This window comes from Cetorhinus maximus, chromosome 25 (genome assembly GCF_964194155.1).
Source record: "Cetorhinus maximus chromosome 25, sCetMax3.hap1.1, whole genome shotgun sequence".
In the NCBI taxonomy this organism is placed as follows: Eukaryota; Metazoa; Chordata; class Chondrichthyes; order Lamniformes; family Cetorhinidae; genus Cetorhinus; species Cetorhinus maximus.
Genome location: NC_135903.1, coordinates 10014317 through 10034731, shown reverse-complemented (window position 1 = coordinate 10034731; position 20415 = coordinate 10014317). Strand labels below are relative to the sequence as shown.

The 20415-nt window shown below is 43.4% G+C and overlaps 1 protein-coding gene across 1 annotated transcript in view; it reads right to left on the bottom strand.

The window, feature by feature from the left end:
* Positions 1 to 18545, bottom strand: part of LOC144667723 (G-protein coupled receptor 39-like) — a 36469-nt gene extending 17924 nt beyond the window's left edge. The window contains exons 1-3 of the mRNA XM_078529176.1: positions 17155 to 18545; positions 11926 to 12311; positions 11113 to 11135 (exon numbers count right to left, since the gene is read on the bottom strand). Of these exons, the coding sequence (XP_078385302.1) occupies positions 11950 to 12311; positions 17155 to 17947 (1155 nt within the window). The 5' untranslated portion in view covers positions 17948 to 18545 and the 3' untranslated portion in view covers positions 11113 to 11135; positions 11926 to 11949. The remainder of the gene's footprint in view (positions 1 to 11112; positions 11136 to 11925; positions 12312 to 17154) is intronic.
* Between the last annotated feature and the right edge of the window lie 1870 nt (positions 18546 to 20415).

Below are 20415 nucleotides of genomic sequence, written 5' to 3'. Positions count from 1 at the left end.
CCAGGTAATTCTGTTTTTGTTTTGGATTTCCAGCATCCGCAGTAGTTTTTTAGTTTTTTGTTTTTATCTCTGCATTTCATATATTGTCTTTTGTTCCATTTACTGGGTGCAGGTTCCACTATGTAATCAGGAGACCTATTTTCTCTCTCCCTCTGCTCCCTTTTGCTGGCTTGAGCATGATCCTCTTCATCCACAACCTCATTCTAGAGAACTGGAGAATTCCCTTTCCTTTTAGGGAAAATAACAGGAAGGTTTCCTCACTACTGTTGGAATGTGCCCGTCATATGAGGGCAGAGCTAGCTCAATGCTGCCCCCCACCTGCTGGTTGAATGGTCTATTAATAATCAGTGTCTGGACTTAATTATGAAGAACAGGCACCAGCTGAGGGACCAGTGGATAACAAAGGGTTATGGAAATCTGGAATTCTCTCCCACCAAAGAGCTGTTGAGACTGGGATTCCATTCAAAATTTTGAAGCGATAGAATTTGTTATGCAAACATTACAGAACCAAGGCAGACAGATGCAGATCAGCCATGTTCTAATTGAATAGTGGGACAGGCTCAATGGTCTGCTCTTGTTCCTATGGTAGCAGTGAAGCCTTCTCTCAGCATGAGTTGGAAAAGATCACTTGATCTAATTTTAACTGACTGATCAATGGTTGGAGTAACTGAGATCCTCCCCACTATCCTGCTCCCCTCTCCATTCCCCCACAGCTGTTGGGCCCGCTGCTGAATTTGGGGAGCTCCTGGTTTAAATTTTCTGCTCAAGTGTTTATTTTTAAATGTGTAAATTAGTGCCCAAATGCCCATTGAAGGATCCCATTGAGAAATTTGTCTGCGTTGAGTGGGGTCCTATTCAGGATTCTTCAACCACAACCTCCGGGTAATTAAAAACCCTGTCATGTGGAGCCAGAAGGAGGAGATGTGCTCCATAGTAATCGGAATTGGGTCTCTGATAGTTGCCCCAGCCTAGAACCCCACCCACCTTTCGAGACACAGTTGAGGGCTGCTGAGGTTGAGGAGGGAACCTGACATTGATCTTGATGCGTGTGAATTACACGCAATTTACAGCACAGAAACAGGCCATTCAGTCGAACTGGTCCATCATGGCATTTATGCTCCACTCAACCCTCCTCCCACTCCACTTCATCTCATTAAATCAGCATATTCTTTTATTCCTTTCACTCATATGTGTTTATCTAGCTTCCCCTTAAATAAATCTATGCTATTACCACTCTATTAATCACTCTCTGGGTAAAGAGGTTTCTCCTGAATTCCCTATAAGAATTATTAGTGACTATCTTATACTTAAGGCCCCTTGTTTTGGTCTCCCCACAAATGGAAACATCTTCTCTACATCTACATTAACAAACCCGTTCACAATCTTAAAAAACCCTATGAGGTCATGCCTCAGCCTCCTCTTCTCTAAAGAAAAAAAACACCAGCCAGTTAAATCTTTCCTGATAGGTACAATCGCTCAGTCCTGGTATCAGCCATATAAATCTTTTTTGTACAATTTTCTGCCTCTCTATATAGCTTTTATAATGTGGAGCCCAGAACTATGCACAATACTCTCAGGGGTGGTCCAACCAAGGTTCTATGTAGATTTAACATTACTCCTATGTTTTCAATTCTATCCCTCTAGAGATGAACCCCATACTTTGTTCTTTTAATGACTTTATTAACCTGCATCATTACTTTTAATAATTTGTGTATATGTACCCCATGAGCACTTTGCTTCCCCGCCCTAGTTATTTTCCCAGAGTATGTGACCTCTTTGTTCTTCCTACCAAAATACCATCACTGCACTCTTACCTATGTTGAAATTTATTTGCCAATTACACGCCCATGCTGCAAGTTTATTAACGTCCGCCTGTGTCACTTATCAATTCAAAACACATTGGAGTTTAGCTTTCACTTTCGTTCATCATTCTGCCGATTACATTGAAACTACTTATGAACCACCTTGTGGCTCTCAGAGCCCCTACAATAGACAGTGCTAAAGTGCTAACAGGCATTTCATCATTGGATCAATGGTCATGATAATTACCAAGGCTCGCATTTGAAGTTGGGATGGGGGATAAGAATTATGGACAGAAAACCTGGAAGTATGGGTTCCCGGAACATTCTGTGCAGGGTACTTTTTAAATATAGGATGTGTTTCAGAGTTTTTTCCCCAGGTTTCCAGCCACCAGATTGTTTGATTGAGAGACTGACAGCCTGTTGGCCGGGCAATGCCATAGAAGGAGGCGGTAGAGGAGAAGGAAGGTCATGGGGGAGAAGGGAACATATTGCAGGGAGGGTGGGGTCAAGCGGTGATGGTGGAGGTGGGCGTTCTGACAGATTGAGTTGGCAGGGAATAATTTATGGGAATATTATTGGGCTTGTAAGATACACTCCTGCTCCTTCTGGTCCACAAGAAGTGTCATGAAGAAACTTACCGCACAGATCCCACGCCCTTTAACATTCTATGTTTCAAAAGGCTCAGGAAACCTGGCTGACTTGAGTTAAAAATAAAAAACTTGTTAAAGTGGAGGCACGAAACCTATTAAAAATGTTTCAATGACCAACCTGACTCCTGGAAATGTATTGGTTGCCTGCTGTTGTATGATGTGCCTGCATGCCACTGTAATGTAAAGGTGCTCAGCAGAACAATAGTTAATGTGGGACTGGAGCATAGCACCACCCACGTATGATGCATAGAGTCACATGGTAATAGACTGAGAGAACAGTCTAGAAAGAACACTCTGCAAATAGCCTGCATCGAGGTAACAGCACCCTTCATGACCATACCTTGGATCCTTAAATAGTTAAAGGTTAACAATAAATGGTTCATGTTTAAATATACAAGTCTCAAGATCTCATCATTGAGACATCTAAGAATCCCTATTACAACACCTGCTCCTTGTCGCGTCTTCATTTAAACCAACATCGGTGGTTTTAGGTTTGTCATTTTAAAACTTTTAGCTTCCTATCCAATGCAAACTGAACCATTTTTGAGATTAAAATTACTCTAATTTCAGCACGAGCAAGGTGATTTATCTCGGGGAAACGGCGAACATAACTAACTGAAGCTGTCAGCTTTGGCAGTGGGTAACACTCTCACCTCTCAGTCACAAGGTGTGGGCTCAAGTGTCCTGTCGATATTTATCCCTCAACTATCATCACAAAAATAAAGATCTGATCATTTATTTCATTGCTGTTCATGGAACTTTGCTGTGTGCAAATTAGTTGCTGCATTTCCTGCATTATAACAGTGACTACAATTCAAACGTATTTACTTGGCTGCAAAGTACTTTGCAATGTCCGAAATGGTGCTATATGAATGTGAATCTTTCCTTCTGTTATTATTTTCCCTCTTTTCCCTATCTGCTCCCCAGCCATGTGTTGTAATGTAGTTTATCACTGGGAGGAATCAGAATGGCCTTTTACTGGCTGTCCTGGTGACATTCCCTATTCTGCTTGGTTGAAATTGCAGACGTAGGGTGTGGGGAGTTGATAGCATAACCCTTTATCGCTCATTGGAGTTCCATCGTTCTGTGTTATTGTCCTGTCAGACTTGATGGGCACTCTGTCCGCCAGCTTAAACATTCACTTCTTCCACTACTGGCACACCGTGACTGCAATATGTACCATCGAGAAGAGGCACTGCAGAAATTTGCCAAGGCTTCTTTCTCAGCCCTTTCCAAACCCATGACCTGTACCTCCCCAACCTAGAAGAACAAGGGCAGCAGGAGCCTGGGAACACCACCACCTCCACCAGATCATGCATTATTATGATGTGAAGATATATTGCTGTTGCTTCATCGTTGCTGGGCCAAAATCTACCTTTTCAAGGGAAATTAGGGATGGGAAATAAATGTTGGCCTTACCATTGACACCCACTTCCCAGGAACCTGTATCAAACCTTGGTTAGAACTTACTGTGCCCTGTACACAGTTCTGGTCTCCAGATTACTAAAAGGCTATAGAGGCATTGAGAAAAGTGTAAAAACTGTTTACAAGGATCGTACCAGAATGGAGAGGTTAAAACTGTGAGGAAAGACTGAATAGGCTGAAGCTCTTTTCTCTAGAAAACAGAAGGCTGAGGAATGATCCGATAGAAGTCTTTAAAATTCTGATAGAGTAATCATAGAGAAGCTGTTACCAATTATGGTAAAATCCAAAACTATGGGCCATAAATATGATAGTCACTAATAAATTCAACGTGAAATTCAGGAGAAATTTCTTTACCTAAAGAGTGGTTAGAATATGGAACTTGCTACCACAAGGAGTACTTGAGGTGAATAGCATAGATGCATTGAAAGGGAAGCTAGATAAACACATGAGGGAGAAAAGAATAAAAGGATATGTTGTTAGGGTTAGATGAAGTATGGTGGAAAGAGATTCATGTGAAACATAAACACCAAATGGCCTGTTTCAGTGCTGTAAAATTCCATGCTGTACTGTGTAATGAGGGAATTTATAAAACAGCTTAAACAATTGATTAAATGGCACCCTTTCACCTTCCCAAACTGAATGTATTGCCTTTATACAGTGGACACCCCTGAAAGACAAGGAGGATGTTGCAAAGAAAAAAAATTGCAAGAAAATCATGGTGCTTATTACAAAAAATAAACAGCTCTCTGGAACGTGTGCTTTGCGTAAGAAGGAAACTGTTACATGAGAGGACCCGAACCCAACCCCAATGATCCTGAGAGTTTTCACAGAGGTTATCCTGTTTTTGGAGAACTGTTTTCTTATGTTGGAGGGCAAGACTAATGGTTGTTTGGGTTTTGAAATGCAACAGTACTACATGTCCTAACTGGCTTGCTGTAGTCATGTGACCTCTGCCATGAGGGAATCTCTTTGTAAGCTGCCATTTTAGATCAGTTCAATAAAGTTCAATACACTGGGAAAGACACTAAGAAGCACTGCTGTCTTTGAACACGAAACATGGTGTCAGAAGTGGGATAGAATAGAGTTTTGTAACCCAGAAAATGCTGCAGAGAAGCCACAGCCCAGAAAGGCACACAGAAATGTTCAAATCTACTAATCAAACAAATTGTGACGACAGTGCCAATGCTGAAGTACTGTGACATCAACAATGAAGTCACCTTGCAGTGTGTACCAGCGAGGCAGGTTTTGGAGCAACCTTAATGCAGCAAAGACAACCAGTCTCATTTGTATCCAGGGCGTTAACGAAAACGGAACAATGCTATGCTCAGATCAAGAAAGAGTGCCTGGCTATTGTTTTTGCTTGTGAGCATTTTCACCAATACCTGCTTAGGAGAAACAAAGTAACAATGGAGTCTGGCCACAAGCCACTTCAAAGCATGTTTCTAAAACCACTACTATCTGCTCCAAAGCGTCTGCAAAGAATGTTACTTTGTTTAGAGAGATGTCATCTGGACATGACATATAAGCAAAGGAAACAGATGCTCATCGCAGACATGCTGTCGAGAACAGTTCTCCCCATGAAGAAAGTTGAGGATGCTACAACAGAATGTGAAATCTTCCAGATTCAACGTGAGGCAGCAGCTAGACATAATCTGAAAGTCATCAACCCAGCAGAGACATTGAACCTGACAGAAAAGCACCTTGCTCAAATCAAGTGAACTACCCAACATGATGCAACTCTCCAAGTGCCACAAGAAATAGTGATAAAAGGATCACCTGAGAGCACCAAGACACACATGTGGTCACAAGAGCATATTGGGCATCCCGAGATGAATTGACAGCCCAAGATGGCATCTTGTACAAAGGAAATGGAATCATCATCCCTAAGGAGTTGAGAGGAGAGATGCTGAAGCGCATTGATGCAAGCTACAAGGAATTGAATCGAGTCTAGCAAGGCAAGAGAAGTGCTCTACAGGCTAAATATGAGCAACGAAATTAAAGACCATAGAGGTCAGTGTGGTGCTTGTAACGAATACCAAGCTAAACAAGCTAGAGAGCCATTGATGATGCATGACATCCCAGACAGACCATGGATGAAGCTGGGAGTGGACCTCTTCACTATAGCAGGAACTAATTATCTTGTCACTGTAGATTATTATTCTGACCACTGGGAGTTAGACCAGCTGACTTCAAGGACAACAGGAGAAATAGTAGAATGCCTGAAAGCACACTTCAGTCATTATGGCATTCCAGACATTGTAATGAGTGACAATGGCCCTCAGTTCACGAGTGAAGAATTCAGCCGCATCACAAAGGATTGAGAAATTCAACACTGTACATCATCACCGCACTATCCCCAGTCGAACGGAAAGACTGAGGCGGCTGTGAAAATCACCAAAGGGATCATCAAGAAATCGGGCCAATCTAGCACAGATGTACACAAGGCAACCCTCGAATGGAAAAACACACCAATTGAAAGCATAGAAAGTAGTCCAGTCTAAAGACTAATGTCACACTGCACCAAAACTAAGCTTCCAATAGCAAAAAAGCTATTGAAACCAGAAGCAGTAACAGGCATGAGTGAAAAAATCAAGGTGAAATGGCATAAAGCCGAATTTCAGCTCAACAAGACTGCCAAACCATTGTCAGAGCTGAGCATTGGAGAGCCCAGTCAGAGTACAAGCCTTCAATGCTCTGAACAGGAGTCAGTCCACATGGAAACTTGGGACATGTGTAGAGAAATTGTCACTTTGATCGTACGCAGTGGAAGTGAACAGCCAAATATACTGGCACAATTGCAGGCATGTACGCACAACTAGTGAAGCTCTTCCTTCACAGCAATCGGCCAGTCAGGGAGAAGGGATCCCACAGCAGTACTGAGTACAGAACTACCATCAATCCTGGAGGTTCATGTGTCCCCAACAGATGCAATGGAACAACAACAATTACCATGGCAACAAGTGCCACAGGAATGACAATCTCCAGACAAGGAACATCACCCAGACGAACAACGTGCATGCGTAGCATTAAGAGACCTGCATGCTTTAAAGACTATGTATGCAATGCAGGGGCAGAGACTGACTAGTAGAGCAAACAGTTATTAATGCATGAGAACAGTGGGTATACGATGGGTAACTCACAGGTACACATGATCATGCATGCAAATTTGTCTTTTGCCTGTTAGGAAAAGGGGGATGTTTGGATCTTTTGTTCGTTATGACAAAGGGGATGTTTAAGTTTTGAAATGCAACAGTACTACATGTCTTATCTGGCTTGCTGCAGTCATGTGACCCCTCTGCCATGAGGGAAGGTCTGGTAGCTGCCATTTTAGATCAGCTCAATAAAGACCTCACACTGAGAAAGACACTAAGAAGCACAGGTATCTTTGAACATGAAACAATGCTAGACAGTGACAAACATGGGCTCCTTTGCTCAAATCACTTGCACTGAACTAAGTGCTGGATTAGTTCATGCTTAGCATTGCAGTGATAATGGATTTTATTTCATTGAAGGTTATTATGGACATGAAACTTTTTGATGGTTAAAATGTCATTTAAATTATCTTTAAGATTCTATAAAACTGCTATCTTTCAAAGTAACATTATCCTGAGGCCCTGTCTACCCTGTCATGTGGTTGCAAAATTGTACTATTTCAAAGAACAGGGAAGGTTTTTCTGGTGACCTGGTTCAATATGTTATTCCTCAACTAACATTACTAAAAATCAATTCTCTCATTGCTGTTTGTGGGAGCTTACTGTGCACAAATTGACTATCACATTTCCTACATTACAGCAGTGACTAGACTTTAAAGGTACTTCATTGGCTGTAAAGTGCTATTGGGAAGCCCTGAGGTTGTGAAAGGCGCTATATAAATGCAAGTCCTTCGTTCGCACTGAATGGGACTGATAAGCAGTACTGCTTCTCTTGCTCGTGTTAATAGGTAACTACGCAATGGGAACAGCCAGATGGGCTGAAATGAAGGGCTCTGCCTGAACTATTAACACTTTACTTTCTCTACAAATTCTGCCTGACTTGCTGAGTCTAAAATGCTCTTGTAAATTTCCATGACTGTGTAGTCCACCTTAACCTGAGGTAAGAACACCACAAGGGGACATTGGAAAAATGTTATTGTGACAGTAATGCATTTTTTTCTTCTTTGCAGAGCAAACATTAACTGAGACGACAAAAATATTTGTCAGTAACTTGAGTTAAAAGCCATGCTAATTGAAGTATGATGACTATATTGGGTCAATGTGTTTCAGAGTCCTTTACAGTAAATTGATTTTTACACTAAACTGACATCCTGCAAGATGCTTTATTTTGAGCGTTGCTAGTTGAGGGAGGAATCTTGGTTAGAATCAATTGCTTGTTTTGAAATTGAGCGCTAGGATCTACAAAATCCACCCAAACCACATCTTTGTTATCTCTAGCCTTGACTATTCCAATGTACTCTTAGCCCATCTACAACATTCTACCCTCCAGAAACTTGACATCATCCAAAATTCTGCTGCCCTCACTTGCACCAAATCCCGTTCACCCATCACCCTTGTGCTCACTGACCGACATTGGCTCCAGGGTAAGCAATGCTACGATTTTGAAATACTCATCCCTGTTTGCAAATCCTACCATAATCTCACCCCTTTCTTTGTAATCCCCTCCGGTCCTACAACCCTCCGAGATTTCTGCGCTCTACTAATTCTGGTTTCACGAGCATCTCTGATTTTAATCACTCCACTATTGGCGGCCTGTGCCTTGACATGCCTGGGCCCTAAACTCTGGAATTCCCGCTCTAAGTTACTGTGTCTCTCTCTCTCTACCTCCGTCTCCTCTTTTAAGACGTTCCTTAAAACCTATCTCTTTGACCAAGCTTTTGGTTATCTGTCCTAATGTCTCTTTATGTGTCAAATTTGTTTGATAATTGATCCTGTAAAGTGCACTGGGATGTTTTATGACATTAAAGATGCTATATAAATGCAAGTTGCTGTTATGTATGGGAGATACTTGATAGATAGATGACTAAACCATTGTGCTTATCAAAGCAAGGTTAGGGAAACTACATGTTGACATAATCTGAACTCACAGCAGCTGCACTAAACACTCTGCCTCTTTATTCTTTCTGCTCCTGTGCACACATCTCCCATGGATTAACTAATGAATAAAAAAAAACTGAACCAACAGATGGACAAGCAGATAACTCGCTGCAGTTAAACACCTTTACTCTTCCCCATGCAGTAATAAGGGGTTTGCGAGGCTGCCTGAATAGATAATCTGGTACCTGCTGGTTCCTGACAATATTTTGAGTTTTGTTTTAAACTCGCAACTGGGGAATGTTGCAGCTGATGAATCATTGCTCCAAAACTGACCAATGTGAGAACAGCGCAGATTTTAAAACCAGCCAATTATGTGACCAATTTTTTTCTACCTGCCCCCCTCCCCCGAAAGTTTAAGAGTCTCTGTGGGATGGAGTTACATGGAGGTGGACAACCTTTCTTCCTTCTCCCAAGTGACTGTTCAGTAATCTCTATGGTTGGTGTCAACAGGGCCTATGACCAAGTAGGACAACAGACAAACCATGTTTTCTTCTCACACCAAGTGTTCTAGCAGACTCAGAGGTGGGAATCAGGAGCAGGAAATCTGGCTACTCGTTCCAGGAACTAGCGCAGGGCAGATGATCACAACAGCCACCTAGGTTGAGAAAGAAAGAAGTTGCATTTCTACAAACCCCTCCACCACCTCAGAACATCCCAAAGCACTTTACAGCCAAATGAAATACTTCTGACATGTAGTCTGTTATGACCGATGCAGTTGGTAAATGCGGAGTTATTAAAAAATCCCAGAGGGAAACTTTAAACAACTGTCATAACCTATAATTTTAAGTGTTATGTTTGAGTTGCGACTCTAAATTCAGGAATCAGACCACCAGTTCTCGAGGCTTTACATTAAACTAAATGAAACATTTTATTAATTTACACAGGTTAAAATACATACACATGGCTACACATTACTACTATCATAACTTTTAACAAATTCCCAAACTAATCTCCATTAAGGCAACAGCAACCCATAGACTTAACCAAACACCAGGCAAAGCATTTGCACCTTACAAATTCACAATGAGGCTCTTTTCACTGTGGAGCCAGCTGGAGGATTGCAGCTGCCTTTTGATCTCACATTGCCTCTGCCCTGCACACCCGAAAACTGCTGAAGTTATACCTACCACCACTGACTGAATTCAAATTCTCATTGTCTCACCAGCCTCTTTGAACTTCACCTTTTAACAATGAAACCCCTTTCATAATACCAATTTTATTAGTAGTATAAACATATTTCTTGGTAGCTGCGAGATAGGCATCAAGTTTTCACCCCACTTCTTGAATGCTCTATTCAAAAAATGCAAATGCACGCTATCTCTCTTCAATATCAAAACTAATACCCATCAAAGCACCCAGACTAGCTGTCTTTAATCCAATTAAGTCACACCCGCAGACTAAACCTCTATTTTAAAAGAAAAATATTTTCCAAAATATATACATTAATAGCTTCATGACAAGTCACTGTTGTATGTAGGAAAGGTAGCAGCCAATTTGTGCATAGCAAGATTCCACAAACAGCACTGTCATAATGACCAAATCATCTGTTTTCTCGGTGATGTTCATCAAGGGATCAATATTGGCCAGAACACAGGGGAGAACTCTTCTCTTCTTTGAAAAATGCTATGGGATATTTCATGTCTACCTGAGAGAGCAGAAGGGTCTCAGTTTAATGTCTAATTTGAAGGACAGCACCTCTGACAGCGCAGCACTCACTCAGTACTGCACTGGAAGTGCCAACCTACATTTTGTGCTCAAATCTTTGGAGAGGGACTTGAATCTATGACCATCTAATTCAGAGGCAGGTGTGCTACTCATTAAACTACAGCTGACATGGATATCAGCTAACTCATTGAAGAGTGGATATTGCATTTGGGAGCTTCTGGTTACTATGCTTCAGCACCACAGGAGGTGTAGTTTTCATCTACTGACCTATTGGGAGGCTCAGGGATGCAGGAGAACACACTTCTTTTCTAAATTCTGCTGAATTAATCCCTTTGTGACTCGATAAGCACATATTGTAGGCACAAACAATTCAACATAGCATCAGGGTCAGAGAATGGAAACCAGGCAAAGAATGAAACACCAGAGAAATCAGTCCACCTGAACCTAGTAAAGCTCAGGCACCTTGGAGCAGGTCATTACCTTGTCCTCTTGGTTGCACAGACCTGGAACAGGAAAGAAAAAAAATGAACAAATTACTTACTTTCTCAACCTGCAATATCTACTATCCAGAAGGACAGCATCAGCAGACTCATGGGAACACCACCACCTGCCAGTTCCCTCCAAGCCACATGCCATCCTGACTTGGAAATATATCGCCATTCCTTCACTGTCGCCGTGTCAAAATCCTGGAACTCCCTCCCTAACAGCACTGTGGGTATACTTACAACACATGGACTGCAGCGGTTCAAGAAGGCAGCTCACCACCACCTTCTCAAGGGCAATTAGGGATGGACAATAAATGCTGGCCTAGCCAGTGAAGCCCACATCCCTCGAATAATTTATTTTTCTTAATTCTGAAACTCAAATATTATCAGGCTGATTCTGCAAACTGGCCTAAAGATCCCACTATAGCAGTTTAGGACCTTCACTAGGAGACTACATAGACAGAGCCTGTGCCTGACAATGACATGGTTCAGATCAAGAGTTGTGCAAAGTGGAACTTGTTCCGATGCTCTCTACACTCTTTAGCACTACATCTCCCTATAACTAACCATCCGTCAATCAGAAATAAATAGATTTTGTTTTTAATTCTCCCATAAATCATTGGAATCTTGACTTTTGTGAGACATGATTCCAGTCAGGCGCTGCAACCAATACTAAAGATTAATTCTTAACATTAAAAATTGGTTACTTCAAAATGGCAGCAGTGGAGCCCTTGGTATGATTAGGACATATGATTCCCTTAAAATTCCAAAACACTTACATATTTTAAATAAACTGGAATATCTTTACCTCACAAAAGAGCAAAAGTGGGAATTAGACCGCGAGAGGATTCTTCGGCTCTTCATTCTTGGATAAGGATGGCCTCCCAATTAACGAGGTGGACTCTTGTTTCAGATCTAATTGCGAGTTCCTCTCATGCTTTGATGGGACTGAGCTGGACTGACAGAAGTCTCTCAGGACTTGCACAAATACCTTGCGGAACTGCTTAGAGGTCATGTTATAAAGAAAAGGGTTGATTGCAGAGCTGAGGTAATAGAAAGTGTTGGTAACAGGCTGCATGGCCAGATAGGATCTGTAGTAATATTCTGTCCATTGGGTTTTGGATTTCACAGCTGTCATTAGACGCTTTGCCTGGAATGGAAGCCAACAAATGGCTAAGGCTGCGACGATACACCCTGCGTAGAAAGGCAATATATCATAATAGTACAGTGCGGCCAAACCTAAGTGACTCTACTTGTCTTATGAGAATAAAAGCTAAAGAAGAGCACAGTAGTACAGACTGCTGGTGTTTTGATGGGCTGTCTCATAGGGTTGGATTGGCAATATATTTGGCATTTGAATCCTCATCCAGTGTGTTCCATGTCTCAAGAATGCCCTAGAGAGGTGCCCTAAAGGGGATACCAGATGTTTTCCCACAGGAAGGGAGGGAAAATTGAAGACCTTCACTTGACATCTCACTCTACACCTCCCAATGATTAGCTATGAAACATGGCTGCCTGCGCTCCAAGCAGTGATATCCAAGCTGGCTGACATTGTGAAAGTCCCAACTAGTGAGTTGTGTCAGGACAGCCTCTTGGCGTCTGCAGCTCACTGATTTTATGTAGATGAAGCCAGAGGCTCAGTGTTTAGTGAGCAAAGGCTGATGCCTGCGGGCATGGTTCCAAATGTGCCATTCACTTTGTGTGGTTTCTGGTGGTAGACCCATTTTTCCCAACTATAATTTTATACTGGGGCCTGAATTACATCCATGTGCTCTGGTCCAATTACCCTCAATCCTCTAAGCCCACTTCACCTGAAAATTGCACTCCTTTCGTGCAATACTGCAGGAGATCAGCCAGTGTATATAAAACCAGAACAAAACAAAAACAGAATTACCTGGAAAAACTCAGCAGGTCTGGCAGCATCGGCGGAGAAGAAAAGAGTTGACGTTTCGAGTCCTCACGACCCTTCAACAGAACTGAGTAATATTAGGAGAGGGGTGAAATATAAGCTGGTATAAGGTGGGGGGGGGGGTGGGAGGAGAGAAGTTGGGTGGGGGGGGTGGAGGGGGGGGGTTGTAGGGATCGTTCCCTCGGGACACCCTGGTCCACTCCTCCATCACCCCCTACTCCTCAATCCCCACCTATGGCACCTCCCCATGCCCACGCAAAAGATGCAGCACCTGCCCCTTCACTTCCTCTCTCCTCACCGTTCAAGGGCCCAAACACTCCTTTCAAGTGAAGCAGCATTTCACTTGCACTTCCCCTAACTTAGTCTACTGCATTCGTTGCTCCCAATGCGGTCTCCTCTACATTGGAGAGACCAAACGTAAACTGGGCGACCGTTTTACAGAACACCTGCGGTCTGTCTGCAAGAAAGTCCCAGACCTCCCTGTCGCTTGCCATTTCAACACTCCACCCTGCTCTCTTGCCCAAATGTCTGTCCTTGGCTTGCTGCATTGTTCCAATGAAGCCCAACGCAAACTGGAGGAACAGCACCTCATCTTCCGACTAGGCACTTTACAGCCTTCCGGACTGAATATTGAATTCAACAACTTTAGATCTTGAACTCCCTCATCCATCCCCACCCCCTTTCCGTTTCTTCCCCCTCCCTTTTGTTTTTTCCAATAATTTATATAGATTTTTCTTTTCCCACCTATTTCCATTATTTTTAAATCTATACCTGTAATGCCCTGTCAGTCTTTCCACCCCAACCCCACTAGAGCTGTACCTTGAGTGTCCTGCCATCCATTCTTAATTAGCACATTCTCTTAGATAATATCACCACCTTCAACACCTCTTTGTTCCTTTGTTTGTGACATCTTTTGATTATCTGCTCCTATCACTAGTTGCTTGTCCCTACAACCACCCCCCCAACTCAACTTCTCTCCCCCCACCCCCCCCACCTTAAACCATCTTATATTTCACCCCTCTCCTAATATTACTCAGTTCTGTTGGAGGGTCATGAGGACTCGAAACGTCAACTCTTTTCTTCTCCGCCGATGTTGCCAGACCTGCTGAGTTTTTCCAGGTAATTCTGTTTTTGTTTTGTTTTGGATTTCCAACATCCACAGTAGTTTTTTGTTTTTATCTCTATATAAAACCAGAGTCAGTCTTGACACCATTATGTCAGATGGAGTTAGAGTGGAACTTACAGCAAACAGTATAGTTTACAACACAAAAACAGAATTACCTGGAAAAACTCAGTATAGTTTACAGCCTATTTACTCAGCAAGGTCTGTTTACTCTGCAAACAACAGAGTCCATTTAAACACCAAACAATAGCAAACGGAACTCATGTCAAAATGACAGAAATGTCTCCCAATAAAAGCAGGATTATTTCTACAGCAAAATGCAGTGACTGGAGGATAATTACATAATAGAAATTATTTGGCTAAAATCAATCCAAGTTACATCTAGCAGTGTGGTCTCTGTGCATGATTGATGTGGGCAATACTCAATCATCTCCATTCCAGCTGAGAGTAACTAGTAGTGTGACTATATGCAGCCATCTGAAAACAGTCTTGGCCATGCTATCATACTTCCAGTCCATTCAAATCAATAGATAGCATTGCAATGGTAAATTTTGCAAATTTTCATTTCTCCAGAAGATGGTGCTATTACCCCAAAAGTGATAAGAATGCTTGTTATTCTTCTGTTCTCCAGAGGCACTGTAACTTCCCTCAGCATGTTACAATAACCATTTATTCTGCATAATCTAAGGCAATGACATAGGGGGTTGACTAGTTATTAAAGTGCATTTATATAGCAACTTTCAGGACCTGACAATCAAAGCACTTTACAGCCAATTAATTAGTTTTGAAGTGTAGTCACTGCTGTAATGTAAGAACTGCAGCAGCCAATTTGTGCACAGTAGGATCCCACTCAGTGCACTCCCTCTATACTGCACTGTTGGCCAAGATTTTGTGCTCGCATCGCTGGTGTGGGAGATGAACCTACAGCATTCTTAGTCAGAGGTGAATGTGCTAACAACTATTATTAAAAGTCTTATACATGGTGCAGATTTCCTCTACTTCTGTAAATATGATGCTCACAGAGGTGAGAGCTGTGACACGTTAGCCATCATATTTTAGTTGTCAGACTTTAACTTATCCTCTGATTCACATGCTCAGTAATTAGGGGATCTGCTAGCAATGTATTAAAAAGTTTTGAAACCTGTCGAACATCGACACCATCCTGAAGATTCAAACTTCCCTGGAACTCTGCCCAATTCTGGCTTCTTGCACAGAACGATTACCATTGGTGGCTGTGCTTTCAGCTGTCTATAATCCAAGCTCTGGGATTTCCTCCAGAAACCTCTCTCTCCCCTGCGTTGCAGGAACTCACCAAGGCTTCTGAGACAGCACCTTCTAAACCCACGACCACTACCATCTAGAAGGACAAGGGCAGCAGATAGATGGGAACACCACCACCTGGAAGTTTCACCCTGATTTGGAAATATATCGCCGTTCCTTCACTGTCACTGGGTCAAAATCCTGGAATTCCCTCCCTAACAGCACTGTGGGTGTATCTACACCACATGAACTGCAGTGGTTCAAGAAGGCAGCTCAACACCATCTTCTCAAGGGCAATTAGGGATGGGCAATAAATGCTGGCCCAGTCGGCGAAGCCCACATCTGGTGAATGAACAAAATAACTCGTCACCCCTGCGCTCGCTGATCTACACTGGCCCCTGGTCCTTGTTTCTTTTAATATTCTTTCATGGGGCGTGGGCTTCGCTGGCTGGGCCAGCATTTATTGCCCATCTCTAATTGCTCTTGAGAAGGTGGTGGTGAGCTGCCTTCTTGAACTGTTGCAGTCCATGTGGTGTAGGTACACCCACAGTGCTGTTCAGGAGGGTGTTCCAGGATTTTTACCAAGCGACAGTGAAGGAACAGTGATATATTTCCAAGTCAGGATGGTGTGTGGCTTGGAGAGGAACTTGCAAGTGGTGGTGTTCCCATGTGTCTACTGCCCTTGTCCTTCTAGGTGGTAGCGGCCATGGGTTTGGAAGCTGCTGTCTAAGGATCCTTGGTGAGTTTCTGCAATGCATCTCGCAGGTGGTACACACTGCTGCTACTGTGCGTTGGTGGTGGAGGGAGTGAATGTTGAAGGTGGTGGATGTGGTACCAATCAAGCAGGCTGCTTTATCCTGGATGGTGTTGAGCTTCTTGAGGGTTGTTGGAGCTGCACTCATCCAGACAAGTGAGAGTATTTCATCACACTCCTGATTTGTGCCTGGTAGATGGTGGACAGGCTTTGGGGAGACAGGATGTGAGTTACTCACCACAGAATTCCTTCCACAGCCTCACCCCTTCCTATCCCTGTAACCTTCGGCTGCCCTACAACATTCCAGGATCTCTGCACTCCTCCAATTCTGGCCTCCTGAGCATCCCCGATTTTAGTCACTCTACCATTGTCAGCACTACCTCTGGAATTCCCTCCCTAAACCTCTCCGCCTCTCGACCTCTCTTTCCTTCTTTAAAATGCTCCTTAAAACCTACCCCTTTGACCAAGCTCTTAAACCTTGTTTTGCCTTTCCCTAACCTCTGCTGCCCAGGCCAAATGTTTTGTGGCAGGGACTGTGTATTATCAGGGTCAACTGGCCTGATAACAAGCCTAATTAACCCTTGACTATTCATTTAAATATGGTGGATCGCTGTCAATTTCCATATTATGGGGGAGAACTCGGGGGCAGGTGGGATGGGTGCCCGCCCTATTTTACATGCCCCCCTAACGGGAAACATGCCTGTCGGGCGCATGTAAAATTCAGCCTCTTTCACAGCTCAGTATTAAATAGTGTCTGATAATGCTCTGTGAGGCACCTACCATGATAAAGCCGCTATATAAATGCAAATTTTTGTTGTTATTAAATCATTTGCCACAATTAACCTGATTGTCTCAAATTTCCAAGGAGCCAATAAATTAATTATCTACATATCTACCTCCTGAGTTTCCTCACTTTACACACAATCCTCACTGTGAGGAATACCTCGAGGTTTCCAAACATGAATTGGAAATTTCTCTTTGTAACACTCACCCAACATCACCACATTTTGCCTCCTTATCGCTTTGGGCTTTGACAGGACCTTTCCTGTGGAGTTTGTCCTTTTAAGTGCGATGGGCAGAGGTCGGTCTTTGAGGAGGGTTTTAATCATCTGTCGACAGGTAAAAGCGACCAAGAGGAGAACCAGAATGTAGAGTGAGAAAGAGATGTAAATGACCAGCTCAAAGATAACTTTTCTTCCAGAGATGTTAGTGCAGATGTAGAGGGGTGGTAAGGTCTCAGTTCCCGACCTGAAGGGCTTCCAGGCATCTTCAACACCGACTGCGAAGGTGACAGGGAGCCCTGTGATGGCAGCCATTCCCCAGACCAAGCCAATTAGCCTCTTGGTTCTTGATGTCACCATGACTTTGGCCTGCATTGGATAGCAGATGGCCAGGTAACGTTGGAAACTAAATGTCAAGACATTGAATATGGTTGCGTAGCTGCATATCTCCCAGAGCAAATAGAAACCTTTGCAGCCAACATTTCCGATGGGCCAGGGGTATGGACGCCAGATGATGCCATACAACTCAATGGGCAGTGCCAGGGTTAAGATGAAGAGGTCAGAGCAGGCCATGCTGACCATGTGGTGGCTCAAACTCTGTTTGCAGGCTTGACCTTTTAAAACCCAAATGACCCGAATCGAAAGCAGGTTCCCAATCATCCCGGAAATGAAGATTGTGCCGTACACAACCGAAGTGGCTATTTTAACCGCTGGGGTCATCAGCACCAAGCCAGGGGGCACATTGCCTGGACTGGTCCACCGGTCCTCTCCTGTTGCGTTCATGGTTCACTCAACTCCTTCCGATTTCAGAACAGCGTCAAGTTAAAACCCAAAAAGCCTGAATCCCAGAGGCAGGTTGGTAATGTTTAAATTCCAGGATGGATTCAATTCTTCATGAGCTCCTGCCACTTTTGCAAGTCTCTCCGCCACCCATTCATTGACACCTCTCGTCCTGATTTTCTTCCCAGTTGCTGGTGTTTCTCTCGATGCTCCCGAGTGAAGTCACTTCCCTGCTTTAGCCAAGGTGGGGTTGGTCGGGGCTAAAACTCGGACCCTAGATCCCTCTCTGCATCCCTGTACATCTCATCCTCTGTCCTGTGCCCTGTGCCCTGGGCTCTCTTGGTGAATCGCTCTCTCTCTCTCTGCAGATATCCCTTCCAGGCGACCTCTCTGTCCCTCTAGATCTTAAATCAGTGGATCGCTGTCCCTCTAGATCACTGAATCAGTGGATTTGTCTTTGGGGATCTCTGAAGCTCTCTCTATCCGCGCAGATCTCTGTCCGGATCCCTCTCTTGCTCCTTTGCAATGGTCTCTCTCTCTTCCTCGCTCTCTCTGATCTCTCAGTCCCCCCAGTGCCAGACCGTTCACTTTCTCTCACTCTGACCCACCTCCAGTCTGCCTCCCCTCTCCAAACAGAGCCAAACGGGAAGCGGAGGGAGGAGTGAAGGAGGAGGGGGAGGGAGAGGATTTGAAGGGGGTGCTGAGTGTTCCGATGGGGGCCCCCCAGAATTCCCAAATTTCCAGCATTTTTGCTCTGCACTTTCCTTTTTAATGTCAAATGATTAGTTGTGTAAATATTAGCGATTCCCGTCGGTGGTTATTTTTTTTGAATTGTTGGATTTATTGGCACTTTCAATTCTTCACGAATGCAGAAGAACTGAAGAGCATGTCGAATGTTGTCTTTCTCTCTGTGTTAGCTGAGTCTAACTCCTCTCTATCAATCTGAAGAAGAATCGAAACGTTAACCCTGTTTCTCACTCCACAGATGATGTTAGACCTGCTGAGTTTTCCCGGCATTTTCTGTTCTTGTTTCAGATTTCCAGCATCCGCAGTATTTCGCTTTTATCCTCTCTGTGGCTGCCAAGTTGAATAAGGAAAAGGGGAGGGGTGATCGAGTTTCCGCTTATTAGGGAGATGAAAGCACATTCAATGATAGCATTCTAAAGGGATTTGGATAAATACTTGAAAGAAAAAAGAAATTGCAGATTTCTGGGAAAAGAGCAGGAGAGTGTGACAAAATGGACAGCCTTTTGGCAAACCTGGTACCGATAGGATGGGCTGAATGGCCTCCTGTGCTGCAGCATTGCATGATTCTATTTTTGTTTCAGAGGGCTCTTCAAATTGTGCTCATTTCCTTAGGTGCTCAGGCATTGATACTTCTGTAAAGTTATTGTCACAAATGTAACCTCCGAAAGGAATACAGCACTGCCTGAGATGCTGTCTTCGGTTGAGACATGAATCTGAGGTTCTATCTGCCCACTGAGGTGGGTGTAAAAGATCCCATGGCACGACTCTGAAGAAGTGCAGGGGAGTCCTCCCCACTGTCCTGGCCAATATTTGTCCCTCAATGAACATCACAAAAACAGATTATCTGGTCATTATCACATTGCTGTTGGTGGGAGCTTGCTGTGCACAGATTGAGTCCCTCATTTCTAACATTACAGCAGCAACCAGACTTCAAAAGTACTTAATTGGCTGTAAAAAGCTTTGATACCTCTGGCCGTCCCGAAATGAGCTATTTAAATGCAAGTCCTTTCTCTTTGTCTAATAGTATGAGGTAGTGGCACAGTGGTCTTGTCACTGGGGAGCTGGGTTTAATTCCCGCCATGGCAGATAGTGAACTTTGAACTCAATAAAAATCTGGAATTAAAAGTCTGATGACGGCCATGAAACAATTGCTGATTTACTAATGCACTTTAAGGAAGGAAATCTGCTCTCCTTACCTCTTCATCCAAACCCACAGCAATGTGGGGGTTGATTCTTAAATGCCGTCTGAACTGCCTAGCCATGCCGCATAAACAAATAAAAACAAATGGTTATTGTCATTTTCTTGGCTCTGGATGTTGGGTTCCTCTTTGTGGGGATTCCAAAGTGACAGTATAACTTTTAATCTGGTTGTGCAGTGTGGGACACTACAACATGAAACTCCCAAGAGTGGGATTGCCATCTCTCATGCACCGAGTGTAGTATAACTCCAATGTAGTGTGAGGCCATATTGATTTCTTGGACCCTTTAGTTAAGTAAAAATACATTGCTCTAGCTTGTAAAAGGTCCAGGAGGTCTAATGGCTTCACACTGTACAGAGGTTGGAGTCATACCTCGCACAAAGGAAGATAGTTGTGGTTATTTGAAGTCAATCATATCAGTTCCAGGACATCACTGCAGGAGTTCCTCAGGTAGTGACCTGGGCCCAACCATCTTCAGCTTCTTCATCAATGACCTTCCTTCCAGCATAAAGTCAGAAGTGGGGA